At 42.0% G+C, this 26,968-nt stretch overlaps 1 protein-coding gene and 1 long non-coding RNA gene across 3 annotated transcripts; one reads left to right on the forward strand and one right to left on the reverse strand.

Moving 5' to 3' along the window:
• Nucleotides 1-451: 451 nt before the first annotated feature.
• Nucleotides 452-20,745, reverse strand: FAM98A (family with sequence similarity 98 member A). 2 transcript variants are annotated; one of them, XM_030557149.1, is made up of 9 exons: nucleotides 20,727-20,745; nucleotides 20,293-20,398; nucleotides 17,423-17,571; nucleotides 14,989-15,123; nucleotides 11,855-12,039; nucleotides 8,811-8,891; nucleotides 7,834-7,950; nucleotides 3,567-3,734; nucleotides 452-2,376 (listed from the first exon to the last, which is right to left on the reverse strand). In XM_030557149.1, exons 2-9 carry the CDS (start codon nucleotides 20,343-20,345, stop codon nucleotides 1,624-1,626), a joined length of 1,641 nt encoding a protein of 546 aa, XP_030413009.1. In that variant the 5' UTR covers nucleotides 20,346-20,398; nucleotides 20,727-20,745; the 3' UTR covers nucleotides 452-1,623. The 2 variants fall into 2 exon arrangements, with proteins under 2 accessions (XP_030413009.1, XP_030413008.1); XM_030557148.1 differs by lacking the exon at nucleotides 20,727-20,745 and adding an exon at nucleotides 20,603-20,680.
• Nucleotides 20,746-20,835: 90 nt separating this feature from the next.
• LOC115648883 lies at nucleotides 20,836-23,189 on the forward strand. Its single transcript, XR_003999683.1, has 2 exons — nucleotides 20,836-21,146; nucleotides 23,117-23,189. It is a non-coding gene; the product is annotated as an uncharacterized LOC115648883 (long non-coding RNA).
• The last annotated feature ends 3,779 nt before the right edge of the window (nucleotides 23,190-26,968 follow it).

Raw genomic sequence — 26,968 nt, forward strand, 5'->3', positions numbered from 1 at the left:
TGATTGGCACAGGGAAGGAAAGGAGGAGGGGCAGGAAAGCAGCACGCTGGGGGAAGAAGTGGGGTAGGGGGGAAGCTTGGCTGCTGCAGGACCAAGCTTCTGTGTCTTGCCCCTGCAGGGGAGAGCAGTGGGCCGGGGGGGTTGGGACTGCGGCAGGCAGCAGCGTGCTACTCAAAATCGGCTTGCATGCTCTGTCTGGCACGTGTGCCACAGATTGCCAACCCCTGCTATAGAATTTCAGCCAGTTACCCCCGTATTAAGTCAAATAACTTGTGTCTGACTAAATCATGACTTCCAGAAAGGCATACTGTCAGTTTTGGTTTGAAAATGTCAAGAGATGCAGAATTCATCTCATCTCATGCTTAAAATACCTGGCAAGGAACTCTATAAATGTCCTGCTACTAAACAATTCTTTTAGACCTTACTATGATTTAAAGAAAACCAAACAAACTGGAGAACATACAGATACTTTTATTGCTCACCTTTTATACAACAGCACACCTTCAGCCATTTTCTTTCACAGCTTGACAATGTTTATGTACACAAAATCCCAGCAAGAAGCATTATGTGGCTTTCAGTAAAGGAAAAAAATGTCAAGACATCAAACTCAGCCAGGCTTCATTTTCTGCAGCAATAGTAAAAGGGCTTCCTCCAGGCAGGAATTAGTCTTTCCAGGCCGTAGTGCATTTCTTCAAAAAATAAAATTAAAAAAAAAAAAGGCAACCTCCAAAACAAATTGCCCGGAATTTGCTGAGCCAGTGGTATTAATTCATGCATAAAACAGATTTCAGTTTGCTGTTCCTTCTAACTGATTTCAAGTAAAAATTAGGTTTATAAGAGGAGCAACTTGTTTTGGATGGATGCAGGTCAGTCTGAATTGCTATACTTAACTACAGTCCTACATACACTATCGGTTCACAACTTAGCTTGGTTTCAAAATGATCTTTGCAGATTCTGGCCGCAGGTGAGATCTCCAGAGTTGAGCAGGAGATACAATTTTCAATTAGTGGAAGATAACGCTACTGAATGTGGTATCTGCAGTAGAGCTCATATAATAGATACAACAGACCTATGAGTTAGAAAGCAGTTTGAAAGCAGGTATGTGACAGCATAAGTGAGAAACCTTTTCTTGATTAAGGTGACAGGGCAGTAAATCAAAAGCAATACTCAAAACTGCGTTTGGAACATATACACCTAAAGAATATTTAAAAAGAGAAATGCAGAACATGTAAAAGATAATTTAATAAATTTTCAATGCTATGTGTGTATTACAAGTCTGACCAGAAAAGCATTGCTAGCGTCAGCATGTATACCCCCAGAATGGAAGGCAAACACAGGAGGGTAATAACTTCAGAACAAAATGATTTGATCAAAGGGATTCCATCTAAAAAGCTAAACTATTGGTTTAAGGTTTGGTTAATCCCAGTGAAGAGTGGCAATGTATTTATTTCAGTCAAACAAAAACAAAATCAGAGTTGTATGGGAACCAGGCAAGACCTCTCACCCAGACAGGATCTTGGCCAGCCACATATGGTCTTGTACTAATTCAAGAAGCATTAGATCAGGCCTCTGACACTAAGTTTCTATTACTTGAGCTCTGCTGAAGTGTAAGATTTAGTAGCCTCAGCTAGTAAAGTGTCTTCCTTGTCCAAATCCAGACTGATTATACTGATAGCCTCCATGCTGGAAGTGCTGCTCAAACTGCCCACCTTGATTAAAGTTCTGTCCACCTCTGCCTCCCCAGCCTCCACGGCCACCGCGGCCTCCACGGCCACCTCTCCCTCCTCCACGCCCACCACCTCGATCACCATGGTGCCCACCGTCTTGGTATCTGTTGTCTTGCTGGTAACCGCTGCTGCTGCCACCGCCACCACCCTGGTATCCACTTCCTGTGTATGAAGAAGACTGATAGCCTCCATAGCCACCTCCTTGGTAGCCACCACCGCCACCATGGTAACCACCTGTTTGAAAACCTGCATCTCTGTAGTTGCTATCTCTGTAATTGCTGTCCTGATAGCCGCCTCCTCCGCCATCTGTCCAGCCTCCTTGGTGCTTGTTTCCTCTTCCTCCCCCTCTGTTTCCATGGTCATAACCACCCCGTCCTCCTCCTCGACCTCCTCGTTCATGACCCCCTTGTTCATGACCTCCTCGTCCTCCATGTGACGAATCATAACCTCCTCGCCCTCCTCTGTCATGACCCCCTTGTTCATAACCACCTCTTCCTCCATATGATGATTCATAGCCACCTCTTCCTCCTCTGCCTCCACTTTGCTGTGGAGGACCATCTTGTCTTTTCTGCCATGGTGGCATCTCAGGAGGTGGAGGCTCGATTTCATTTGGTCTGCCCCCTCGGTCAGGTACTCTGCCCATTAATACCTGTAAAGGTAAGAAAAAGATTATTTAAGGAGTTCTAATATCATGCAATCACCAGTCTAATCCAGTATGGCAAATCTTATGTTCCTAGTGAATAGTATATGCAACCTTGTTCCTATTACTATCATCCTTGTCTGCCCACTTCTTTCCTTTTGGCTTCTACACCTCCTTGCTGTTGTCTAAATAGGCACAAGATATACGTTTTTTGAGGTAGGGACTGTTTGTACACAGTTCAGTACAACAAAACCCAATCCTGACTGCAGTCACTGAGTGCTACTGAAACACAAGAACTTTCTTTAGTTCTTCGTGGGTGACATTCCATGTTAACTTTCGAAGAACCGATCCACTATAATGTAATGTTAATAAGACTAAAGTTCAGGGTACAAGTCAGTCTGATTAGCCTGAATTCTCAGGGGGGAAAAAAGGATTTGGAGGAGCATGTGTAATTCCTTAATGTATGCAATATTCTTTCCACAGCAACACTTGCTCTTAAAACAATATGCACCTTGACTATATAAATTTAATCTAATCAGAACTCATATGAGAATCTAAATAGCAAAACACTGATTTTGCAAACAGATTTATACCCCATCTAATTAAAATCTATACAATTAAATGATTACATTCACTTTATTCTAGATGGGAGGTTAATGACGTCAGAGCAATATCAACACCTGCAACCCTGATAGTGAAATGATAACACCACAAATATACAAGTAGCTTCCTCATGGCTTTCTCACTCCCTGTGAGGGTTGACTATCAAGTGCAACTGTAACATTGAGTTTAAGGGAGATATTATGAACCCTTTACTCACACAGAATAGGATCACACATCAGGATGAGTCCCATTGAAAACAAAGGGGGTGCTTGTGGAGTATGATATTATTCAGTGTGTGTGTCAGAATTTGACCCTAAATATTAGAAGTTACGATTCCTAAAATTACAAACTAATTCAAAATACACTACGCACTTTGCTTTGGTGCATAGGGATCAGCAGTAAGAAGATAAATTTCTCATCACATATTTTCAAGTTTACATTTACTTTGACGAAAAATACAGAATATTATTGTGTTTAAAACACTGACTCTCTCATTGGGACAAAAATCTTTTTAAAAAATTTTAAACGAAATGACAATGTTCATAGCTTGGTACAAAGTTACATTTGCCATCTCGGAGCAGTCACTGACGACACACCTTATTAACAGCACACACAGTCTTTTGTCTGATAGACCCACTGCTCGTCCTCATAATCTTTGACAAATCTTGCCGAGCTGCCAGGAGGTGAGCAATGGAAATAGTGCACTTGGTAGTTAAGAGGGCACGTTTGGGTTGGTAGACTTTAGCCAGTTTCTCTGTTTGACTCTGTTGGAGAAAAGAAAAACAAATGATTCAATTAGCTAAAGAAATCAGTATGTGACAGTGTCTAGCCAAAAGATCCAGATCAATAAACAAACTAGATAAAAATAAATGCGTTATTAAAATACAAGAGGAATATCAAAATGGTTCAGAACCATTTTATTTGAATTTAAGGATTACTGTAACAAGAACTGCGTGAGCCAAGTTATTTTTTCACCCTAGTCACAAGAGTATGATAATTCTAACCTGATTGCCAAAATGTTACTTTGCACACATTTTCTTGTTACAGCTGAAAATTGTTAAAAGTGACAGAAGATATTTTGTTATTCTGCATTTATGTATTTGTCTTGAGTAGGCAGTCAGTATTATCAGTTACCTATGTTAGAAAAAGAATTCCAGCTAATTAATACACAACGCCAATTAAAGTTATTGATTTGGATAGTATACATCTCCTTTTCCTTTTGCACACGCACAATTCCTAAACAGTCAATGTTTAAAAAAAAAAAATCCCTCAAGTCATAAATTAGCCATAAACGTCCGTACACTGTAAGATCTCGGAAGCAGAAATGATGTCTCATTTGTCTGTAAAGCACCTAATTACATAATACCAATGTGTAGGAGGTCATAAAAAGGAAAGAGATCATTTATTTTAGGGATGGTCTGTTATGGTTTGTTGAACCATAATCAGATTTCATTACATTGGGATAATATGTGGCTATTGTGTTTAACATCTCAGTTTTAACTGTTATTTAAATTAGCCAACGCTATTTACTGCTTTGTATATGACAACTTCTTAAATATGTCACCTGTTGTACTAAATAATAGGAATCTATTTAACTCTTCCCAACTGCTGCTATAATCCTGTTTCCTGTTCTCTGCTAGGTATAATTCCCGTGGGTAACAAACTCGGTATATTCCAAAGAGGGCAGGAACGAAAGTGTCAGTAGACCAATGAGTTGATGATGGGTCCTCTGAATGGTCAAAAAACCTCTTCTGGGCACCGTCCTCAAGTTATCTACTGAAATTCATAACTGTCTAGTTTCCTTACATCGTTCTAATTAAATAGTGTGTCAGTGTCTCATTTGAAAGGGTGGGTGGTTACTATATATGATACAACCTTGCACATTTCTCCCTGCCTGGTGTGTGTAAATTGTTCGATAGGCTAGTAAAATATTCATGTTTTTATCAATTATGATAGTCTACAGGTATATAGATGTGCATGGGCTGGTAAGGTTACCTGGACATTTTGAAGAGTTGCAGAATCTGTTTGAAAAATGCTTTCCCTGTAACTTGCAATGCCAATTTTCAAGGTTGTAACTTTCTTTTTTTAAACATTTAGTTAAAAGAGGAATATTTTACCTCGTTTTTTTCCTAAGAAGCCACTCTTGTTCACATGCTGCTTCCGCTGCCATCAGCGGTTCCTGTTTCCTGTGTTTGAGGGGAGCTACAATTGACCAAGGTAATGAAAGTTAAAAAACTACTTAAAAGAAGAGAGATTACAGGCAAATAAAGGTAAGTCACTCTGAAGATGAGCAGTCAGAAGTTCAGTTGGGAGAAAATACCAGCTTATTACTTTCTCATTTGCATCCTCCCCTATAGCTTTCTGTCATTAACAGCTTGCTCTCTTGACCTCCTTTCCAAATGTACCTATGGCAAGGTCCCCCCGCCCTCCCAAGTAACATGCTCACTACAACCACAAGTTAGCTGCATCTAGCTTTGACTAGTGTATCATCAAGACTGAGCGCAAACTGAATAGGATCAGAGATGCAACTGGGGATAAAGGACAGTGAGGGAATAACAAAGGTGTGGAGCAAAGGAATAATGGGGTGTACTGAATAGTTGGTGTAACTGAACACTGGATCGTCTGGGGAGGACAACACTGGGAGAAGGCAGGTGGATGGGAGTGGCTGTTCTCCTAGCTGAACTCCTGATATTTTAACATCTTTAAGGTGACTTAAATTTTAGTTTTCCCACCTATAGCTCCCCTTCAAGGCAGGAAACAGGAATGATAAGAGCTGTAGTGGGTAGATCAAAGTAGTTACTCAGGGACAAACAAAGCACTGTAAAATATTCTTTTTGAAAACTAAACAACTTTACACTTTTACATTAGCAACTAAAGGTAAAATGTTTACCATAAAGATAGCAAAACTGAATGACACCCTTACATTATTACCTGACACTAAGCAAAGACAGAAAGAACAGAATAGCTTGGGGAAAAGAACAGGAGTACAATACAAAGTTTTTCCATTTTTGACCTACAATTCAAAGTTTTTCAATTTTTGACCTACAATGGATTGTAGGTCAAAAATGGAAAAGCTTTGTATTGTACTCCTGTTCTTTTTCCCAAGCTATTCTTGTATGAAGCTAACCTTGAGGTGAATACACATTCAATATACAGAGCAGCCATAATATTTTAGCATTCTTGCACTAATTATTTCTTTAACCTTACAAATCTCAAATACATAAGATAATGCAAGTCAGCTAAGAAAACAAGGTCATTTGTCATCAAATGTGAAATCTATTCAGTTTTTATCTGTACAATTAAGCAATTAGTTACCACCACTGCATTCTTTGCTTCTTAATGAAATTATTAAATAGAGTTTTTAAAAGTTCATATTTTAAAATTAATTCCATATCTTTGAAAGTTGCTAGGAGAATAAATTTTAAATATAACATATTGCCAGTGCTTAAATACTGTGCACATGGTTTTCCCTACATAGTTTAATTGCAAGCTTACACGCAGTCCATGCTATTTCCCCAGCCCAGACATAGTCCTTAGTCATCCCTCGTTGCCGTCATAACAGCTCTTTCAATACATTTCTACTGAAAATACAGAGAACACCACTAGCTTTTCCTGAACTACATTTGAACAGCTGATCAAACCTTGGAGCCCCCGCAAGACACTTCTTTTGAAAAAAAAAGGCAGGTTTGCAAAACCATAACACAGCCACAGTCCCCAGGTGTTTTTAACACAGTCCAAAACTCACTGCTCACTTTCAGTTTTTGTTGAAACACTTGAAGTATTAAACAGCTGTTCCATGTTTGTCAGTGAAACGTGATGTATCCCCCCTCCCTTCCATCACTTGTGCAACACCTATAGCTCTCTCTGTGTGATGGTAGAGGATCCCAAACCAGAGAGAAGATAAATACAGAACAATTTATTTTTAAGATCTTGATTTTTAAGTAACTTATTTAGTCAAAAGACACTGGACATGTGACTCTACTTCATCTGGCTATGAAACTCACCTACGTTGATGGCCACCTAATTTATGTGGTAGTGCTAACTGACTGCACCATTATGGACCTTGTTTAGACAACAGTGATAATTTCAGAAGCCAGGATTTATAATGCTTGTCATGCTATGTTTAAAATAATCATTCCTAATTTTAGCTATCAATATATTTGGAATTTTGTCATACGGGAGATCAGATAGTTTGGAAACCAGAATGATCATACCCAATTAACTTCAGAAGGGGTTGAAGTCACATCACGGTCCATGGTACAATTTAAGAACATAAATATATACCAAAATATTATTTAACAGCCAGAATGACAGAGCAGATTGCAGTGCATGGAAACATTCAAGACAGCCTTACATAATAATGTATCTAGGGATCTGGGCTTGCAGATGCAGTTTGATTTTGGGGAAAAGTCATCGCTTCAGTGGACAGCACAGACTTTGGTACTAAGTAAAGAGGTGGTCAGAAGGCGGATTCACTAACATAATTCTTCAGAAACAATGGAAAGAAGAGATTCTAATCTTGGTTCTAATGGCAGATTGTTAGATTTCTCATTCACTGCCACATTAGCAATCCCCTCTCATCCCTGGTATTTTTTCTTCTACTTATCCATTTAACTTTATTTTTTGCTCTCTATACATAGTTATAGGCACATATGTAGTTACTAAATCATATAACAATAATCAGTTTTAAACAGAATTTTGTAGTCAATTTATTCAGTAGTAAACTTCAGAAATCCATAAACCAAAAATATTACATCAGGGGATGTTTTCCATTAAGTGAAAGGAATGTCATTTTCAAAAGATATTTTATATAAAGCATAAGTGATCTGCATGTTCAGCATGTTTATAGAAAGCAATTTGTACCTTAGCTCTATCTGACCAGCCAAACGACTGCACAGTTACATCCAAACGTTTCACTAACAGTTTTCTCCGAACTTCATACTCATTGGCTATGGCTTGGTTAATTGCTTCAATTTTTTCCTGAAATGAAGATTCATGAGTGTGACACACACACTAGGTTATTTTCTAATTGCAACAATAAATGATAGACTCAATGGTATAAACATATTCAGATATTAAACACAGATTTGACTTTAGCACACAATTATCTACCTATTAATTTTCTCCAGTCATGGAATTGGGGCTCAAATGCAAGCCCCAGCTGCTAACACTGCTTCCCTGACGGCCATGAAAGCTCTACCTTCTTCATGGCAGCCCAAGTACAGCCTCCTATCGGCACAGTGTTCAATGTTGTTCACAAGGTATGAAACTTGGCACTTTTTTCAAGCTGCTGGCTTGCTTCCTCCAGTATTTCCAAAGCAAACAAGGAAGGAGGAGAAAAATATGAACAAGGTATAAACTCAAAGAAATGCAAGGATTTACACCCTCAAGTGCTAGGGAGTCTGAAGTCCCCAGCTCCTCAGAACTGAAATGGGTGTCTTTAAGACAAGAGATGTGGTGCTAAGAATAAAAAACAGTACTTGGATAATTGTTTGAAATATTGTATAAGGATCTTGATTAGAGCCTATGATGCAGCAGAGACAAGGCAGCCTCATGCAGCAACAAGTGTTCCTTTCTGATTCATAATCAGAAAAAAAGACAAGATACCACTGGAAACATTATGGCTTCCCAGGGTGGCAAGCAATGGTCCCTGCTAGGGCAAAAACGCAGACATTTTGCGCTAAAGGGAATTCTTGTCTATTTTTTGCTAGGAGTCTGTACTCAAGATAACTGATTTAAAACAAAACAAACAAACCAAACAAACAAACCAACCCACAAAGTATTTGGTAATGCTACCAGACACAGGAGACAAAAAGTCTCTTACACACTTGGTTCCTTACCCAATGAGCTGGTCCCAATGGTTTTTTCAGTAAAGGTTTTCCAACATGGCCAGGCGGAACCTTTGCTAAGGTTTCTTTTAGCTGTAATAAAATATATTGTGAACATGCTACAGTGGCCATAAACACTGTTTTTCAAAAATCAGATTTAGAGAGGGAGGGACTTGGCATTATATAGGAAGCACAGGGGGGCCCTTTGTTTTCATACAGAACCGTCCAAAATACATTGTGCTATATAAAGATCCAATCACATCTCAATCACGTGTCTGAAAATTCTTAACTCTTATTGTTATAAGCAATATAGTAATCTTAGATAAAAGGTAGAGAAAATACATACAAAGATCAGACTGCATTATGACCTCAGAGATATGAAACATCTGTGATTAAAATGGACAATCATACATTTGATGAGATCTACTTCCCTTTTAAACACAGAAACTATCCTATATATAAAAATTACTTCATAGCTTTCTCAATTCCAGAATGTTTTTTATATGAAGACTTCATGGAAAGAGGATCTAAAAAGGGCCCCTCTTGTAATAAAAAATAATTCTTCAACATGTTTATTTAAATGATATGCTGATCAAATAATTTGTATGCAGCTACTATACCATCTTTCCTATCTCAAAACTACTAAGAACACAGGTATAGAAATGGGATAAAACACTTGGATTGGAGGAAAACTGGGTCAATAAGTCACAAAGAAACTGCCTCTTTCCATTATTGCAAGTCATGTCTCTGAATTTATGCAAATACTCTCTTCAGTGGCCCACAAAAATGTAAGGGCTGGTTTCCCAGAGGTGCTGAATACCTGCAGCTCCCACTGAAATCAATGGAAACTGTAGGTGAACAGTGACTCTGCAAGTCACATCCCAAATAAAGCCACTTTCATGAAAGAAGTGATACTTTATCCAAACTCTTTGTTTTCCTTGTTAAGTTTTACATTTTGCATATGGTTTCCTACCAGATGGTAATTTGTACATTTCATGAAGTACAAACCATTTCAAGAAAGCTGTTTTCACTTTTCAATATAGTGGCAAATGCAACCCTGGGCTTCTTATAAATTTAGAAAACTTTTCCTACCCATCTCTGTCCGTGCCAGAACATGCCCTTTACCACCATCAGAATTGCACGTAAATATCTTTCTGATTTACAAAATGCCGTTCCAAAGAAGTTTCTGGAAAACTGGATGTCAACTGAAAGATTTCTAAGTTTATAATTCTAGGTACCTGTCTGTTTCATAATCATTCTTTATGACTGTAAGTGCTACTTATTACTACACACATCGCCAATTCCTATCTGTTTTGCTTAGTAGTTCAAAAACCCCAATATATCCAGAACAGCAGAACTAATGGTTGATTTAAACAAGCTGCATATTTGTCATATGCATGATTAACAAGATTGCCAGCTACAGCAACCTCTGATTTCCAACAGTAGAGACTTTGGAATGCACAAAAGAGAATATACAGCTCTATTTCAGATGCTACATTGTCAGATTAAACTTTGCATATTACAAACAAGAAAACCTCTAGGTTCCTTTTCTGTGTTACTATTATCACTGTATAGTAAAGTCTAAACTTTTCACTCCTTATGCTATTTTAGTTTTTGTCTTTCATTCAGATTTTGTCAAAGAAAGTTGACCACTACATTTCACTTTTGTTTATAGTCAGTATCTAAGCAGCTTCACATTTTGGTTTCTAAATACTACCAAGGTTTGGACTGCAAACACTGCAAATTCCCTGAAAAATAAATTTCTGCTTAACGTTTTTTTAAAAATTCACTGAAACATCCCATTAGGCTTTCAGTCTGTTTTCACAAGACGACGACTTTGGGGCCTAAACTGATTTAACAGTATCCTTTTAAGCTTAATAGACTTAGTGTTGACCGTTATTGTGAACCAAGCAACAAAGTGAAAGGAAAGTTAATTATGAAATTTTTTAAACGTATGAACTCTAGTATGTCATTTTTACATAAAAGATTCTGATCATACAGACATAAATACAAAGAATTATCTATAGAGAACCTTCCATCAGAAAAAACTTTGCCAATGTTAAAGAGTTCATCCATGTGAGATAAAGCATCTTCTCCATTGTACAGATGGGAAAATGGAGACACAGGGATCTTAAACCGACTTTCCTGAAGTCTCAAATCCACGACAAAGCCAGCAACAGAACTGTGATTTCCTGAGTCCACACTATCTTTCCCCTCCTAAATTAGGGCAATTGCCAGAAAACAAGTTTGGAAAGCCAAATTCTCTTTCAAAAGACTTCTAAAGGAGTCACTTTCTAGCAACTTTGACTCAGCTGAAGTAGAAATTCATAAAAGGCTTCTAAAAGGGGGTTCTGAGACCTTAGTAATTATGCAAACTTTAAGGAACAGATAATGTAAGAAAGTTACATTTTTGTTTAAAAAACACTATTACTATAAGAACAAATATTTTCCTTTTTTCCCCCCCATTTGTGTTTTTGACCACACATTCAGTTTCACTATTTCCCCCAGATAGTCAGCTTTCCCTTTACTCTTTCAAAGAGCAACACGGTGAGAACACACTTTTTTTTCTTAAATAAGGCAAATGTAATTAAAGTCACAAGAAATGACAACAGGACTCTAGAGTAGGAGTTCACTTGACAATAATTTTAACTGACTAGATTTCAAGATGATAGGTCCCTTTAAAAAGTTGTTTATATAGCTAAGTAGTAATAAAAAACAAGTTTCTCCTTAACTTACCTGCCAAGACCCAAGTTCAGTGGTTCTGAGAAACACCAGCAGCAGGTGATGACTCAAAGACCCGCAGCAGCATAAAGGATACAGAACCTTTCATGGTAATAAGATAGCCAAAGCCTTTGTGCAAGATATACAGAACCCTGACCTCAGGTCTTAACAATGAAGAAGACCTTTAATATCTGCAATTTCTTTGTGACTCATAGCGCATTCTGTAAATCATATTAATCCCCCAATGCTAGAAAAGTTTCACAAGAGGCAATGGAGCTAATTTAAATGAAAGCAATATTCCTCTAATATTGTACTTTTGTTCCTTTGGATCTTACTTTTTTTTCGATTCCACTGAAGAACTGGAACATAGTTATGTTGGCTGGAGGCTTGGACATGCCTAATGCAATACAAATGCCTTTTAGCTCCTGAAAGACCTCGCTACCACTTCCTTCTTGTGCTTTTTTTGGAGGGGCGTTCACACAGAGCATTCTGGCAGCTTCCAGTTCTGAGATGAGGTATGCTGGGGTAAGAAAATTAGATTTCAGGAGTAAGATACATGCAATTTTAAAATTACTAAGAATTAAAGTACACCTCTACCTCGAGGTTACGCTGTCCTCGGGAACCAAAGAATCTTACGGCATTATAGGTGAAACCACGTTATATTGAACTTGCTTTGATTCGCTGGAGCACACAGCCCCGCCCCCTCGGAGTGCTACTTTACCACGTTATATCCAAATTTGTGTTATAGCAGGGTAGAGGTGTACTTATAAGTGATAAAGGCACAAACAGAACATTTTAGAAAGATTTCGGACTTTAATTTTTGAATCCAAAGACAGCTCATATTTATAACAATCACTGGGTAGGAGTATGCGGTCCTGATGGGACCACTGAGAAGGGAAAGCTCTAAGGCAGAGGCATCTGTGGCAACTGGCAGTCCTGCTGAGAAGCCCCACGCCAGCAGGTTTTATTATACGTCTAACACAGGGGTCGGCAACCTTTCAGAAGACGCGTGCTGAATCTTCATTTATTCACTCTAATTTAAGGTTTCGCGTGCTAGTAGTACATTTTAATATTTTTAGATGGTCTCTTTCTATAAGTCTATCTTATATAACTAAACTATTGTTGTATGTAAACAAGATTTTCTAAACGTTTAAGAAGCTTCATTTAAAAATTAAATTAAAATGCTGCTCTTACGCCGCCAGCCTGCTCAGCTCGCTGCCAGCCTGGGGTTGTGTTCACCTAGGTTGGCAGTGGGCTGAGTGGGGCCTGCGGCCGGGACGCCAGCTGGCAAGGGGCCAGCAGTCAGGACCCCAGACGGGGGGCAGGAAGGGGGTGTTCAGGAGTCAGGGCAGAGGGCTGGGAGGTGTAGGGGGGTTCAGGGGTCAGGGCAGAGGGCTGGAGGGGTGCAGGGCAGAAGACTGGGTGTGTGGGGGTTCAAGGGTCAGGGCAGAAGGCTGGGGGGGCTCAGGGGTCAGGGCAGAGGGCTGGGAGATGTGGGGGGGTGCATGGCAGAGGGCTGGGTGTGGGGGGGGGTTCAGGGCTCAGAGCAGAGGGCTGGGGTGTATGGGGGGTTCAGGGCAGAGGTGTGGGAGATGTGGGGGTTCAAGTGTCAGGGCTGGGTGTGTGTGGGGGTTCAAGTGTCAGGGCAGAAGGCTGGGGGGGTTCAGGGGTCATGGCAGAGAGCTGGGGGTGTGTTGGGGGTGCAGGGCAGAAGTCTGGGTGTGTGTGGGGGTTCCACAGTCAGGGTAGAGGTCTAGGGTGCTCGGCTTGTGGGGGTGCTGCCAGCCCCCTGCAGCTCATGGTAGGGGGCTGGAAGGGATATGCTCTGTTCCACCCACTTCCCCAAGGCCCCGTCCCTACCTCTTCTCTGCCTCCTGTACGGAGCAGCAAGTACACTGCCACTCTTCCCCCTCCCCCTCGCAAGGGCCATCAGCTGATCGGCACAGGGAAGGAGAGGAGATGGGGCAGGAAAGCAGCACGCTAGGGGAAGAAGTGGGGGAAGGGAGAAGCTTGGCTGTTGCAGGACCAAGATTCTGTTCTCCCTTGTGTGTGGGGGGGGGGGGGGCGGCTGTGGGCCAGGACCGCGGCAGGCAGCAGCGTGCCATTCAAAATCGGCTTGCATGCCATGTTTGGCACACATGCCGTAGGTTGCCGACCCCCTGGTCTAACAGAGCATGGCTCTTCCCCTGTAAGGCCTTTGCAGAGTGAGCAGTGTTGATCGGGAACATGGGGAAAAAAAACAAGAAGAGGCTAGCATATGGATTTACAACCAGGTTGATAGGACTCCCTAAAGTCTTGGGTCAAAAAGTGGGAAAGCTAGAGGTATAAATGAAAGACTGGCAGGGGAACCAGGATTGGAGATCATCCAAGGAACTGGGGAGCTAGGAATGGGAAATAGTTAAAACAATCGCAGCTGAAGACACTGTAAAGAAAGCAGGAACTGATGCTGAAGCTGACTGTAGAGAACTCTGCAAAGCTTTTCACATGAAGACAGCATACTGCAAATCAGGGATTTACACCCCCTCCCAAAAAAAAACCAACAACCCCATAAACAAACAGAATCTTGTGAAGTGTCTGCTTATGTATAAGAATTCAGCATTATGTTTAAATGTCAGATTTGAATATGTAACCTTAGTTTGTGATTCCCATAATTTTTAAAGTTTGAATTAAAATGAGACATATTTAACGGTACATTTTCTCTTTAATTTCACTTAGAAAACTCAACAGTAATTTAGAGTTTTTGTGTTCCAAAATACAATGGGGATACTGCGTAGAAATTAAGAATGTCATTTTATTCTGCTGCTTCCAAACAGCAGAAAAAGATACAGGGGCTATTTATGGAGGAGGCTGACACAGAAAAACAGAGGCTACTCCTCTCCCCAAAAGTCAGGCTTTGAGATAGGTTTTAGGGGTGTGGAAGAGAGAAAGTTCTTAACCATCCACCACCTATGCACTCTGTCCCAAGTGTCAGGTTGAAGGCCATGACAGAGGTTTCAAACTGATGACAGATCTTCCAGTCAGAATCCGATACAAAAAGCGAACCCTCTGAGCAAAGTTCAAGGGCTTTACCCTGATAGGTATCTCAACATGCTTCCCTCTTCCCAGCATCTTGTAGAGATGAATGCAATAGGCTTTTCACCAGGTCATTGCCCCTGGTCTTCACAGGTGCTCTCCCACCCTTAAATCTTTTCTACTAGATACTGACTAGTAAGTGGCTGGTAAAAAATGTTAAGACTTGGCAGTGTAATGTGACTTCTTCTATTCTTTTGTTTGGATTTTGGCCTCCTTTTGAAATGTAACAGAAAATATGTAACTGAAATTCTTAAGAATTACCGAAAAATTATTCACTGCTTTTAAGGGAAACAAGTAGAACAATACCACCACTATTCTGTCTCAGAATCATAAAAATGAACAGGAGCGGGAATCTTTGCATTAGCAAGCCTCTGTAAAAATCTTCCCTTTCACTTACTGAGCAGCAGGAGGCAGTTCTTCTGATTAAGAAGGCGTTTTGTCACATCTCCCGATGTTAGTGATGCATATGGACAGTTCATTTCCCCCAGTAGACCACTCACTTCAAGTTGGAACTCTTCTGCTTCATTTGGACCTTTAAAAAAGCAACTTGTTTAAGCAATTCAAATATTTAGTTTCCTGATTTTGTGATGATAAATTAATTAGGAACTATAGGACTTTGGAGACCATGATGATTTGGTTAAAAAAAATTTGTAGCTACAGCAGAGAGTTATTCATGCTAAAGAAGTATCAAAATGAAAATATTGCTGTGGGTGAAAGCCACAGATGTCCTCTGGGTTTTCAAAGCTTGGGACTCAGCATGACTGATTTGAGGACAAGTAGTTTCTCAGTGATTGCACATTATATTTCCATTTGCTTTCTTTCCCAGTCTAGGAACTTTTCACTTAGTAGCCATATAAAGAAGTTGGAACTAATGATATCACAGACCCTGATCTGGAATCTGTATGGACTCTTAGTGTCACTTAAACATCAGAGCGATAGGCATCTTAGATTTAGATGATTTTGGTTGAAGTACTCTTAGTGAATAATTAGGAATTGCGGGATAAGAAAGGTCAAGAGTACCACAAGCCTACCCCTTTTAAGTTTACAGTTATGATCCTCACCTACTTACTTTTTCTTAGTAGGAGGGACAATGAAGTAGCTTAGGTGCAACATTTAGATTGACAAAAGATGTGTTTCCTTGTGCTAGAGCCCAAGAACTAGAGTGAAACCAAGGGTATGTCTTCACTACCAGCCGGATCAGCGGACAGCAATCAATCCAGTGGGGATCGATTTAGCATGTCTAGTCTAGACACGATAAATCGATCCCCGAGTACTCTCCCATCGACTCCTGTACTCCAGCTCAGGGAGAGGTGCAAGGAGAGTTGACGGGGGGTGGGGGGGCAAGCTGCAGTCAACTCACCACGGTGAATCGATCTAAGTACATCAACTTCAGCTATGTTATTCACTTAGCTGAAGTTGTGTAACTTAGATCTATCCCTAAGCCCCTAGCGTAGACCAGGCCTAAGATAGCTTATCATCATCTAAGCTAAGTAAAATACAAAGTGTGAATAGAAAAAAAAGTTTAAAATTAGAGCATTTATAAAAGGGACATCAACTTGAAAATATTATTATAAGCCCAAACCAGACAAAATTAGGATACCACTTACTAGCACTACAAATATATAAACCTTTACATTGCCCAAGCTCCTGAGAATTTAGGAACAGGCATGAAGATCCAGTTTAGTTCTATTTTTACTCAGCCCCTAAAGTGGGAACCTTATAACATACAAGATCTTTTACTACCTCTATTAGTAATGTATTCTCAGTAAAATTAATAAAATATAGGGAGAAGAGAATTATTGGAATGAACACACTAAAGAGAGGACGAAATGAGGGAAAATATTGAAAAAAGGAACAGCAGGAAAAAACGGAAAGAGACAGGACACTGAGAAACAAAAAGATATATAGGGACAGTGAGTAGATTACAAGTTAAAACTCTCTTTTTACATTAAGAGTCCATTTGCCAATCTGTGTGGTTTTATATTTCCCTTAAAAAAAAAAAGTCTCATGTTGAAGTGTTAAATGCTTTCATTAACAAAAGGGAAAATTAATTTTACCAGAGAAAATTACTGTACAAAGTAAACAAATGGAAAATACAGAAAAGTCTGTAACTGAAAAATTAAAGAAAAATATTAGAGTTAGGTGTTACTTGTAACAAAAATAGCTTAAAAAGTGTATACAATTCCACAAATACTCAGAATTCTTTTGAATACCCTTTAAAGATAAAATATGCATTCTGATACATAAAGTAAGTCTGAAGAATGCCAGAATTAGAGCTTATTAAAAACTCAAAATTGTTTTAAAAATTTTCTTGAAAGTTTCATTTAATTTTTCCCCATTAAAGTTAAAAAATTGACAAATTTCAGATTTCCAAGTCCTCCCCCACAGAGCATTTTATAATTCATTGTTTGTCTTCCCTTTAAGACAATAAAGAGTAAATAGGAAATTGAGGCAAATCTCTAGTTATTAGAGCATCCACTGTGGAATTTTAAACATAATTTAATAACTCAGATGCTCAAAGAGTTGTAAAAAAGTTATTTTGAAATTTTAATAAAACTTTGTTTCCTTCAAAAACAAGAAAGTATTCAATAACTGAACACACTCCTCTCTGAAAATCAGTTAAAGGAAAAAAATAACTTAAGTAGCAAGTTCATCCCAACAACGAATTCAGCTTCGGTTGGATGCACATTGGGTCATTGAAAAATGAGGTGGAAAACATCCAAAAACTGATAGGATGCAGACATTACTCTACTGGCAGCCCAAATCTGGAACACATATCTATAAAAGTGCATTAACTGCACAATTTTGTTCTCAGGACTGTGGTTACTTACTGTTAGTAGCTTGCACATTTTCCTCTAGTTTACAGTATAGCCTTAACTCAGACACCAGCCAAGCACAGAGTTTTGTAAATTCAGGGGAACTGGCTCCACCAGAGACTGCTTGAGTCAGCGCTCCATCTTCTAACAATGGACCTTTGTAACTGACAAGCAAAATTAAAAGCACAACTTAATAATCATCTAGATTGTGACTGAATTCTGCTACAGATTTTTTTTTTTTTAAACATCTATGTGCACGTGTAAGGAATATCACCATTATATCTGAAGTGTTGAAGATACAGGGAAATGTCACAAAAATTCATGAGTTTAACTATGAGGAAACAGGACAATAAAAATGTTTGAGTAAAACAAATGTGACAGGAGTCAAAATGTTTTCATTTGGAGCAATGCTACCAAAATTTGGAGTGCAACTTCTATCATAGATATTACTTTATTGATCTATTGTTTCTGCAATTCTAAAGTACCTCTCTGGAATTACTGCTTCATAATATGCTGAGTAACTAATGCCTGACTGTTCTATTGCCTACCTCCTTTTTTTATTGCCAAAATGTCATTTACTTCCATATTTTTACTAGGTTGCCAGACAAAGCAAATTAGAAACACTGGATATAGATGTTATATAAGTAATGAAGGAGGAATAATTTTCTGTTGAATGTAAACTTAAAAATGGACATTAATAAGGTGAAAAGTTGTCTCTGTATGGAGAATTATGGGCCAAATTCAGTCCTGGCATAAGCAGGCACAATTCTACCATGGCAGTTGTATGCACTATGTCAAAGTTGAATTTTATTCAACTCTAAATGCAACACGTTTTAGTTATTTGCTGCTTTTAGAAGATAAGTTTTCTGGACAACAAAAGAACAATTCCCCCTAACCCTGTAAAGGCACAAATTAATGTTTGTACTCTGCTAAATATAAAAGGTGCTAGATGGGTATATTACATCAAAACAGTCTGAAAAGGGATCAAAGAAACCTCAAAAACAATTGAAGTTACTCTGATACCTTGAAGAAGTAAAACCTCAAATGACTGAGTCTACTTTGACAACTGGTGCAGTCAACTCTTGATAGATGTCAAAGATGACAGATGTCTCAACCAGCATAGGAGGGCTCTCATCCTGCAAAGATTTGGGTTGTTTCTCACAGGATGTAAAGTTACACACATGAGTAAATCTTTGCAGGATTAGGGCCTAAGCAGCTTATCAAGTGAAAGGCCCACCCTCTGATTCTCCTAGCAATTCCCCCTTCCCTAGAAATGCCATCCCAGCTAACATCTCTTCCATAATCTGGCTCCACTCCTGCAGCTCTTTAGCTAGCAATCCAATCTCTGGGTTGCTGACTGAAACTTCAATCTCTGCCTCCCCATGCTCCATAACACACACATTTCTGCTCCTCTTCCCTCCAGTAATGTCCCTGCTCTGGTTGCTGTACTTCTGCTGCTGCAGCCTCTTGTAATCCATGTTTGACAGCATTTTTGTTTAGTTTAGATGGCTCAATAAAGCCACACTGGGCCAAGTTCTGCCCTCCATTACATCTGTGTAACCTCCTATTGATATTGAAAGTTAAATCAATGTACTCCCTGAATAAAGAATTTGGCCCAGCGTGCTATAAAGAAGACCTGAAAAAGGAAAAATTGTCTTGTCCCCTTTTATTCTTCTTCATAATGTATAGAGCCTACATATTTGTTTTCCTCTCTTTTCTGAAGGAAAGGTTTTACTTCTGCTTCTCCCTCCCCTGTTAGCATGAAAGCATATGTTGATCAAAGAACTAATTAAGTGATGACATCACAAGACTCAAGGGAATGAAAGCTAAGTAACTTAAAGCAGAAGGGAATTTTAACCACATATTTAACTTTTTAAAGCTGTTTGGTTCATTTGTTTTTAACAACATCTATTTAACTTCAGTGCCTAATAAACAATTTGTAATAAGGCATCCTTCGTTAAAAATTCAACTAGAAAGGAAAGATTCTCCACTGGTCAGGGCACTAGCCCTGGGCCTTGGGAAACCAATGTTCAATTCCCTGCTCTGTCACAGACTTCCTGTATGACCTTGGGCCTCAGTCTATCTAGGCCTCAGTTCCCCCATCTGTAAAATGGGTATAATAGTACTCTCTCATCACTCGATGCTGCAACGATAAGTGATGACTGAAAACACTGCAGCGGCTCCTTGTAATGTTTCAGTGTAGACACTACTTACGCAGATGGGAGGGGTTCTCACATCTGCATAGGCAATCCAGCTGGCCTAGAGTTGGTAGCTAGACTGATGGAAGAATTTTACATCAGGGTTAGATCAGTATAGCTATGTCTCTCACACATGTCAATTTTTCACACCTCTGAGAGATGTAGCGATTACAATGCACAGTTCCCAGTGTAGACCATCCCTCAGATACTGCACTCCTGGAATTCAAATAAGTACCATCAACAGACAGAACACCATGACCCTGACAACTAAGTCTGAGAACACAACAGACATGCTGAACTACAGCAGAAAAATTCTCCTGCAGAAAGAAAGCTCTTTTAGGCCTGCTTCTAGGACATTTCAAAACCTGTAAAGTCAAGTTTCTTCTAGAACAACGATTTTCCGTTGAAGAAGTTGAATCCCTAAACCCCACCTCTCCCTCTGCCACTAGAGGAGCCCCTCACATGTGCCTATGGACGAGGGAACAATAGGCGAGTGTCACATTGGCCACCCGGAGCTAACATGGAAACACGAGCACAAGGAGTTTTCAGCCTCAACCCCCCTCACAGAAACTGTCAAGTCACCCACCAGATGCAGATCCACCTCCCCCCGCTCGAGCGCAGCTCTGGCTGGGTGCGCCGAGAGGGGGCAGCCGGTCCCACGTGTGTATCCCGCGGAAGGAAACCTACCCTAGATCCTCCAACGACTCCAGGATGTCGCTCTCCATGAGCTCGAACTCCATCCTCTGCCCTGGCTCCCACCGGCCTGTTTCCCTGCGAGGGACAAAGCTGGCACCTGCGCAGCAAAGCAGAGTCAGTCACCAGCGCGCCAGCCCCTTCCCCGGCTACAGCCCCGGGCCCGGGGCGAGGCCACCTCACCCCACCCCGCTCAGCTGCAGCCCCGGGCCCGGGGGCTCCTCAGCCACACTCCTGCCCAGGCCGGGGGTCACCCCATCAGCTCCCGCCCCCTTCCCTGCCGCACGGGGATCCCCCGACGCACTCTGCGCAAGCAGCTACCAAGCCGACTGCCGGGTTGGCATGTCAGAGCGGGGGGGGAGGGGAGCAGGCCCCCGGCCTGCCCTCTCACCCGGCACCTGAGCTGCCCTACGCGGTGCCTAACTCACATCGCCGCCTTGTGTTCTTTTAACGTCTCCGCTACTCTCTGTTTCTCTTTCAGTGCGACTGGTGATTTTTTTTTTTATTTTCGATTTTTTGTTTTAATAGCAGTAACGGCCCCGTGAAGAAAAAATTGTTTTCAGGCAGTGTCTAGAAGCCCTGCAACGAAGGACCCCTCCTGTGGAACCCACGTTGGAATGTGGAGGGTTCTGGCCGCCTGGAGACAGCAAAATTAAAGAAACGAAAGGATATGGAGCGGGAAAAGGGACAAACTTCATCAGATAGCGGCCTAGGTCGCCTAGGCTGGCGGATGCTTGTCCTAGGACTACAAGTCCCATCATGCAAAGCGTTAGTTGGAGCCCAGCGGCCGCTGGATTCCAAATCCGCGCGTTTCGTCATGGCTAAGCGTGCATTAATTAATAACCCAGGTGGGAAAGAACGCGCGTGGCTCCGCCTGCAGCGCGGACTCGCAGGCTCTGCCGAGCTGTTAGGCAGCAGCGAACGCAAATTGCCGCCTGCTCACTCACCTATCCGTGTCCTGCTGCCCTAGGAAAGGCGGGGAGGACAACGTCCAGCCCTGTGGCTCTGCAGCCGCACCCCCTCTAATGGGCCAGCCCTGAGTCAGGCTGCTGCAAAATCATGTGCTGTAGCAATCCGGTGCCTTCCACGTCCCTCCCACCCCCACGAGGCTGTCCCCTTTTGCAGTGTGAGGGAAACCTGGTGCATGCTTATCTCGAATGCACCAGGTTGCAGTCCTTATTCCAGCTCCTCCAGACCCTCCCGTTAACGTTGTGGCTGCACTTTTCCCCACACCTGTTTATAGTCTCACACCCTGTCTGTGTCCCCACAAAGTCATGAACCTCCTCCTTGCCCTGGCCAGAATGGCCATCCTCAATACCAGGAGGAGGATGGTCTGCAACTCTGGGGCCTATTTCTGCTCCTTCCTGGTCTCTGTCATCCAGGCAGAGTTCCTCTGCACCATGGCCGCTGACTCCCTGGACAGCTTTGAGGAGCAGTGGGCACTGTCTGGGGTACTCTGCTCAATGTTCCCCTCTGGATCCTAGTTTTGAACCTGTGACCTTCACTCCTGACCCTGTTGATTAGTTGTCCCCCGCATTCAGTTGGTTCCTGGGTCCAGGCTTGGGGAGGGACCTTTAGGCCTGCCTCCAGGGGAAGACCTGCTACCAGTCAGAGTCTCTGTCTCTGCTGAGGGGCTGCTGGGCTTCTCAACATCTCAGTAGACAGGGCTCACTACTAAAGGGATGGGAACTGGCTGGCTAACAAGCAGTTTCCTCCTGCAACTTTTCTAACTCCCAACACTGCCAGCCCCCCTACTCCCCATCCCAGAGCTAAGGAGACTCTCCAGGTTTTTGAGATCAAACAGTGAAGTGGCCCTTCCCCTCAGACTCATAAAATGGAGGCAGGATGTTTGCAATGAAATGCAGTTGGAGGCTTGTGTGATGAATTTAAGATGGTGGGGAATGGGGTTGGAGATAGAATGAAACTCAAAGGTCTCCCTCTTTTTTCTCTATGTAGATTTATGCAAATCAATCATGTTTCCCCTTGAGGATGTTGGCAAGTGTGTGTGGAGGTTAGAGACTACCCCTTTGCCAGGAAGAGGGAGTGAAGAATCTTGAGGAGTCAAGCCCATTAACACGTTAAACTGGATTAGTCCCTGCCTACGTAGTTGCAAAGCCCCGTTGAACATCATATTAGTTAACATGACTCTTTAAGATATTGAACAGGAAGTGTCATTTCAGAAAAATTCTGTCGGGTGGGGAGGGGACAAACATGTGCAAGCATATAGAGTGTTATAGATGGTTACATGGTATCCTGGAGTCTGGGGATCAAAAAATGGAAGATGTAATATAGCCCTATAAAAAGTAGTGGGACCCCAAACCAAGGGAAAGGGCCCCTGCCCTATAGCAAATTACACTGCTGTTGTTTAATAGAACTCTACAATCGGTGCAAATGAAGACGAACAGTTTAACATTGTGTTAACATCATTTTTCAAGGTCATATTCTAACACAACCTTATTTTTTAGTCAAGGTAAATTTTGTGAGATGGGCAGGTTCTGAGTGATTCCTGGCAACATCCTCAAAGAGGAAGCTATGTATGTGCATAAAGGTATAGCAAGAGGAGGAAACATAAAGGAATAAGGACCTGTAGGGGAGAGAAGAATTCCCTCTGCTGGTTCTGGTACTGCTAGGCTGTGTGTTGCCACAGGACAGGTACCCAGGGTCCTGCAGAGAGTTCTTGAATTCCGAAAGAGTGGCTTGTGGAGGAGGAGACACTGTTAGGTGGTAAAAAGCGAAGCCATAGTGTGAAGCTGGTACTGTAGTACATGTGCATGAATTAATGACATGTTTTCTCTGTATTGTATTTGGTGGTTTTCAGGAGCTGCAGACTGACTGGTCCACAGAAAGAGACTGTTATTCCTATTTCTTGTAATAAAAATGATCAGTGGTTGTTATTTTGCAATGAAAAAAACTTATTGTACATTTGCTGCTTTGTGCCTGCATGGGGGTTGGTGTATCTGGAACTTGGGAGAATAGTGCATAGAGCCAAGTTCCACATAGTCTGCTCTGCAGGTGAATTTACTGAGATGAGATGAGCTCTACCAAGGCAGGTGCTCTTGTGGCCTAAAAGAAACAACTGATCTTGAGCTCATCCAGTCCCTTTCAGAAGCAGCACTAAAGAGGGAAGCAGGAAACAAAGCTTTGTCTTCTGTGGAACTAAGCTAACCAGATGAGGATTCACTTAGAGCTTAGATTACTGAAGAGCTAAATATCCCTGAAGTGTGGTGTAGCCAGCTATTTGGGGTTGTGGATGTGTTGTGAGGACGCTGTGCCTCCCCTTCTCAAGAGCTGATTGGCTGGTTATAGGAATGATCATTTGCGGGGCACTGTTTTAACTGTAATTTTTCCAGTGTAGATGTGCAAGTCCCCAAGTTTACCTGCTGTAGGGCAGGGCACTTGGCCAGGCTCCTTATAGAAACAGAATTGGAAAGCATATATTTGGTTAATAGAGTTCTTGCATTATGTTCTCCAAGTTAGGAGCCCAAATATCTTTATAGATCTGGGCCTAAGTGCTTTGCCTCTGTTGTGGTAGGCTCAGTAGCCACAGTCCAGCCTCTTAGATTTTGGGCTTGGCAACATGAAGACTTTCAGCACACTAGCCTGATGTGCACTAACTAGCCCTGTGGATCCAGCTACCGTGCACTAAAAGTTCTATAGTACATTTTGACATATTGCTGTTTGTATGTGAAAGCACACTTCAGAACTTCTAGTGCAGGGCCAGGCAAACTTTTTGGCTTGAGGGCCGCATCAGATTTCGGAAATTGTATGGAGGGCCAGTTAGGGGAGGAGGTCGTGGACTGCCTCCCCTTCCTGAGACTCCTGCCCCATCCAACACCCCGTTCCCTGATGGCCCCCCCGCCCCAGGACTCCTGTCCCATCCACCCACCCCCCATCCCCGACCGCTCCCAGAACCCTTGCCCCCCACCACCCCATACAACCCCTCTTCTCATTCCTGATGGCCCCCCCAGGACCCCTGCCCCATCCAACTATCCCTTCTTCCTATCCTGACTGCCCCCCGCCACCCCATCCAACCCCCCTCCTTCCTGACTGCCCCCCAGAGACCTCTGCCCCATCCAACTACCTTTTTGCCCTGTCTGCCTCCAGAACCCCAGCCCTTGACTGTCCCCTCCACTGCCATCCAACCCCTTCTCTCATTCCTGACTGCCATCTGGGGACCCCTGCCCCCATTCAACCCGTTCCCCACCCTCTGACCACCCCTATCCACACCCCTGCTCCCTGACCATCCCCCCAAACTCCCCTGCCCTCTATCCAACCTCCCCTGTCTCTCGCTCCCTGCCCCCTTACCGCGCTGCCTGGAGCACCAGTGGCTGGCAGCGCTAGTCGCGCCGCCTGGCTAGAGCCAGTCACGCCACCGCGCAGCACAGAGCGCTGAGTCAGGCCAGGGTCTGCAGCTGCGCTGCCCCAGGAGCTTGCAGCCCCGCTGCCCAGAGCATTGCACTGGCGACAGAGCAAGCTGAGGCTGTGGGGGAGGGGGAACAGCAGGGGAGGTGCCGGGCAGGAGGGTCCCACGGGCTGGATGTGGCCCATGGGCCATAGTTTGCCCACCTCTGTTCTAGTGCATGGTAGCTGGGTCCACATGGCCTGTTAGTGCATGTTGGACTAGCCTGCTGTACATTTACACCTTGGCTTGCCATGCACTACATCTTCACTTGGACATGCCCTTACACTTCAGAGAGTTTTGGACAGCTGAGGTCAACAATGGTTTGTCAGGTCTAAGGATACAAATTTTTCAATGATTGTGTCAAGGTTCCTTCCCCACTCTGAACTTTAGGGTACAAATGTGGGGACCTGCAAGGACACTTCTAAGCTTAATTATTAGCTTAGATCTGGTAACTCTGCCACCATCCAGAAATTTCAGTGTCTGGAGCATTTCTTGTCCCTAAAACCTTCCCCTCCCTGGGCAGCCTTGAGAGGCTTCACCAATTTCCTGGTGAACACAGAACCAAACCCCTTGGATCTTAAAACAAGGAGAAATTAACCATCTCCCCTCCTTTCCCCCACCAATCCCTGGTGAGTCCAGATCCAATTCCCTTGGATCTTAAAACAAGGAAAAATCAATCAGGTTCTTAAAAAGAAAGCTTTTAATTAAAGAAGAAAGATAAAAATCATCTCTATAAAATCAGGATGGAAAATACTTTACAGGGTAATAAAATTCGTGTAGCCCAGAGGAACCCCCTCTAGCCTTAGGTTCAAAGTTACAGCAAACAGAGGTAAAATCCTCTCAGCAAAAAAGGACATTTACAAGTTGAGAAAACAAAAATAAAACTAATCCACCTTGCCTGGCTGTTACTTACAATTTTGAAATATGAGAGACTGGTTTAGAAAGATTTGGAGAGCCTGGATAGACGTCTGGTCCCTCTTAGTCCCAAGAGCGAAACAACACCCAATACAAAGAGCACCAAGACTTCCCTCCACCAAGATTTGAAAGTATCTTGTCCCCTTATTGGTCCTCTGGTCAGGTGTCAGCCAAGTTTACTGAGCTTCTTAACCCTTTACAGGTAAAAGAGGCATTAACCCTTAACTATCTGTTTATGACAGATTGCTTCACCTTCTGTCTAATCTTCATGGACCAAAGCTTTGTCCCACTGGAGTCAATGGAAGTATTGCCACTGATTTCAGTAGGGTCAGAATTTGGTCCTATAACAGTAAAGAACAGAACTTAGGGTTTATCTCAATGCAGTTGCATTCCTAAGGAAATAAGCTTTGCCTGCATTTCTCAGCCTTTTTAGGTTGATGGCCCATTATTCAAAGTCAAATATTTTTTGATCTCCCTACATGTATTGTAAAAGTAACGGTAATAAATGTATCATTGATAATGATATCTCTATAATACAAACTACTATATTTGATCTCACACACTTTGAAGGCTTTTGTAATCCATTATTTTCTTTGCTTTAGATTTGTAATAAAATTTTCAGTGCCTCACAATCCCCGATTGCCTTTTGAAACCCACCAGCTGAGAAACACTGACTATACCAATACAAGCACTGTTATAGCTGTGTTCACAGTAGGAGGTTGTACCAATTTAACTATATTTGTTTCTAAAGCAGTCTAAAGTTATATGAAAACTGTAGGATAGGCCTATGGATGGAGAGAGGCATCTGAACATGACCGGATGGCCTTTGAAACACAGGGATCTGGAAATAATCTTTAGCCATAAGCCTGTACCAGTGAGAGGTGGTACTTCCTATCAGTATAATTCATTACATTTCCCTTTACAAGTAAAACATCAAATTCCCATACTCGGGCTGGACTGGGACACTTCATATGTCTGAGAATTGAGGTTCAGACCTATACAGTATGCAGAATAAAGACAAAGGAGATGTAATGTACACAGCTGGAAATACGGGTAACTCATATGTTGAGGAGACAGGAGGTACTACAGTAGGAAAAGCAATTAAGAGTGAATACAAAAAAGTAGAGGAGAGACTGTTCTTACTGTTGGGAGTTCCTTTTCCTGCTACACCACGCTCACCATTTATACAAGTTTAAACACACCCAAACGTATAATCATTTTGCTCAAATATCTGTTTGGCCTGGAGAAGGAAGGTTTGGCTTCTATAAAGGATCCAAGGTTAGTGAACTGATAGAAAGTCTCTCTATTGGTCTAACTGGTGCCAGCAAAACAACTCCAAGAACTGAGCTGACC

This window comes from Gopherus evgoodei, chromosome 3 (assembly GCF_007399415.2).
Source record: "Gopherus evgoodei ecotype Sinaloan lineage chromosome 3, rGopEvg1_v1.p, whole genome shotgun sequence".
Taxonomy (NCBI): Eukaryota; Metazoa; Chordata; order Testudines; family Testudinidae; genus Gopherus; species Gopherus evgoodei.

Coding starts and splice junctions, on each gene's coding strand:
- FAM98A (XM_030557149.1), bottom strand. CDS start 20,345: ATGGAGTTCGAGCTCATGGAGAGCGACATCCTGGAGTCGTTGGAGGAT. Junction 17,572..20,292: donor GAGTCGTTGGAGGATCTAGG/GTAGGTTTCCTT, acceptor TTTGCTTGTCAG/TTACAAAGGTCCATTGTTAG. Junction 3,735..7,833: donor GCTGGTCAGATAGAGCTAAG/GTACAAATTGCT, acceptor TTTCTCCAACAG/AGTCAAACAGAGAAACTGGC.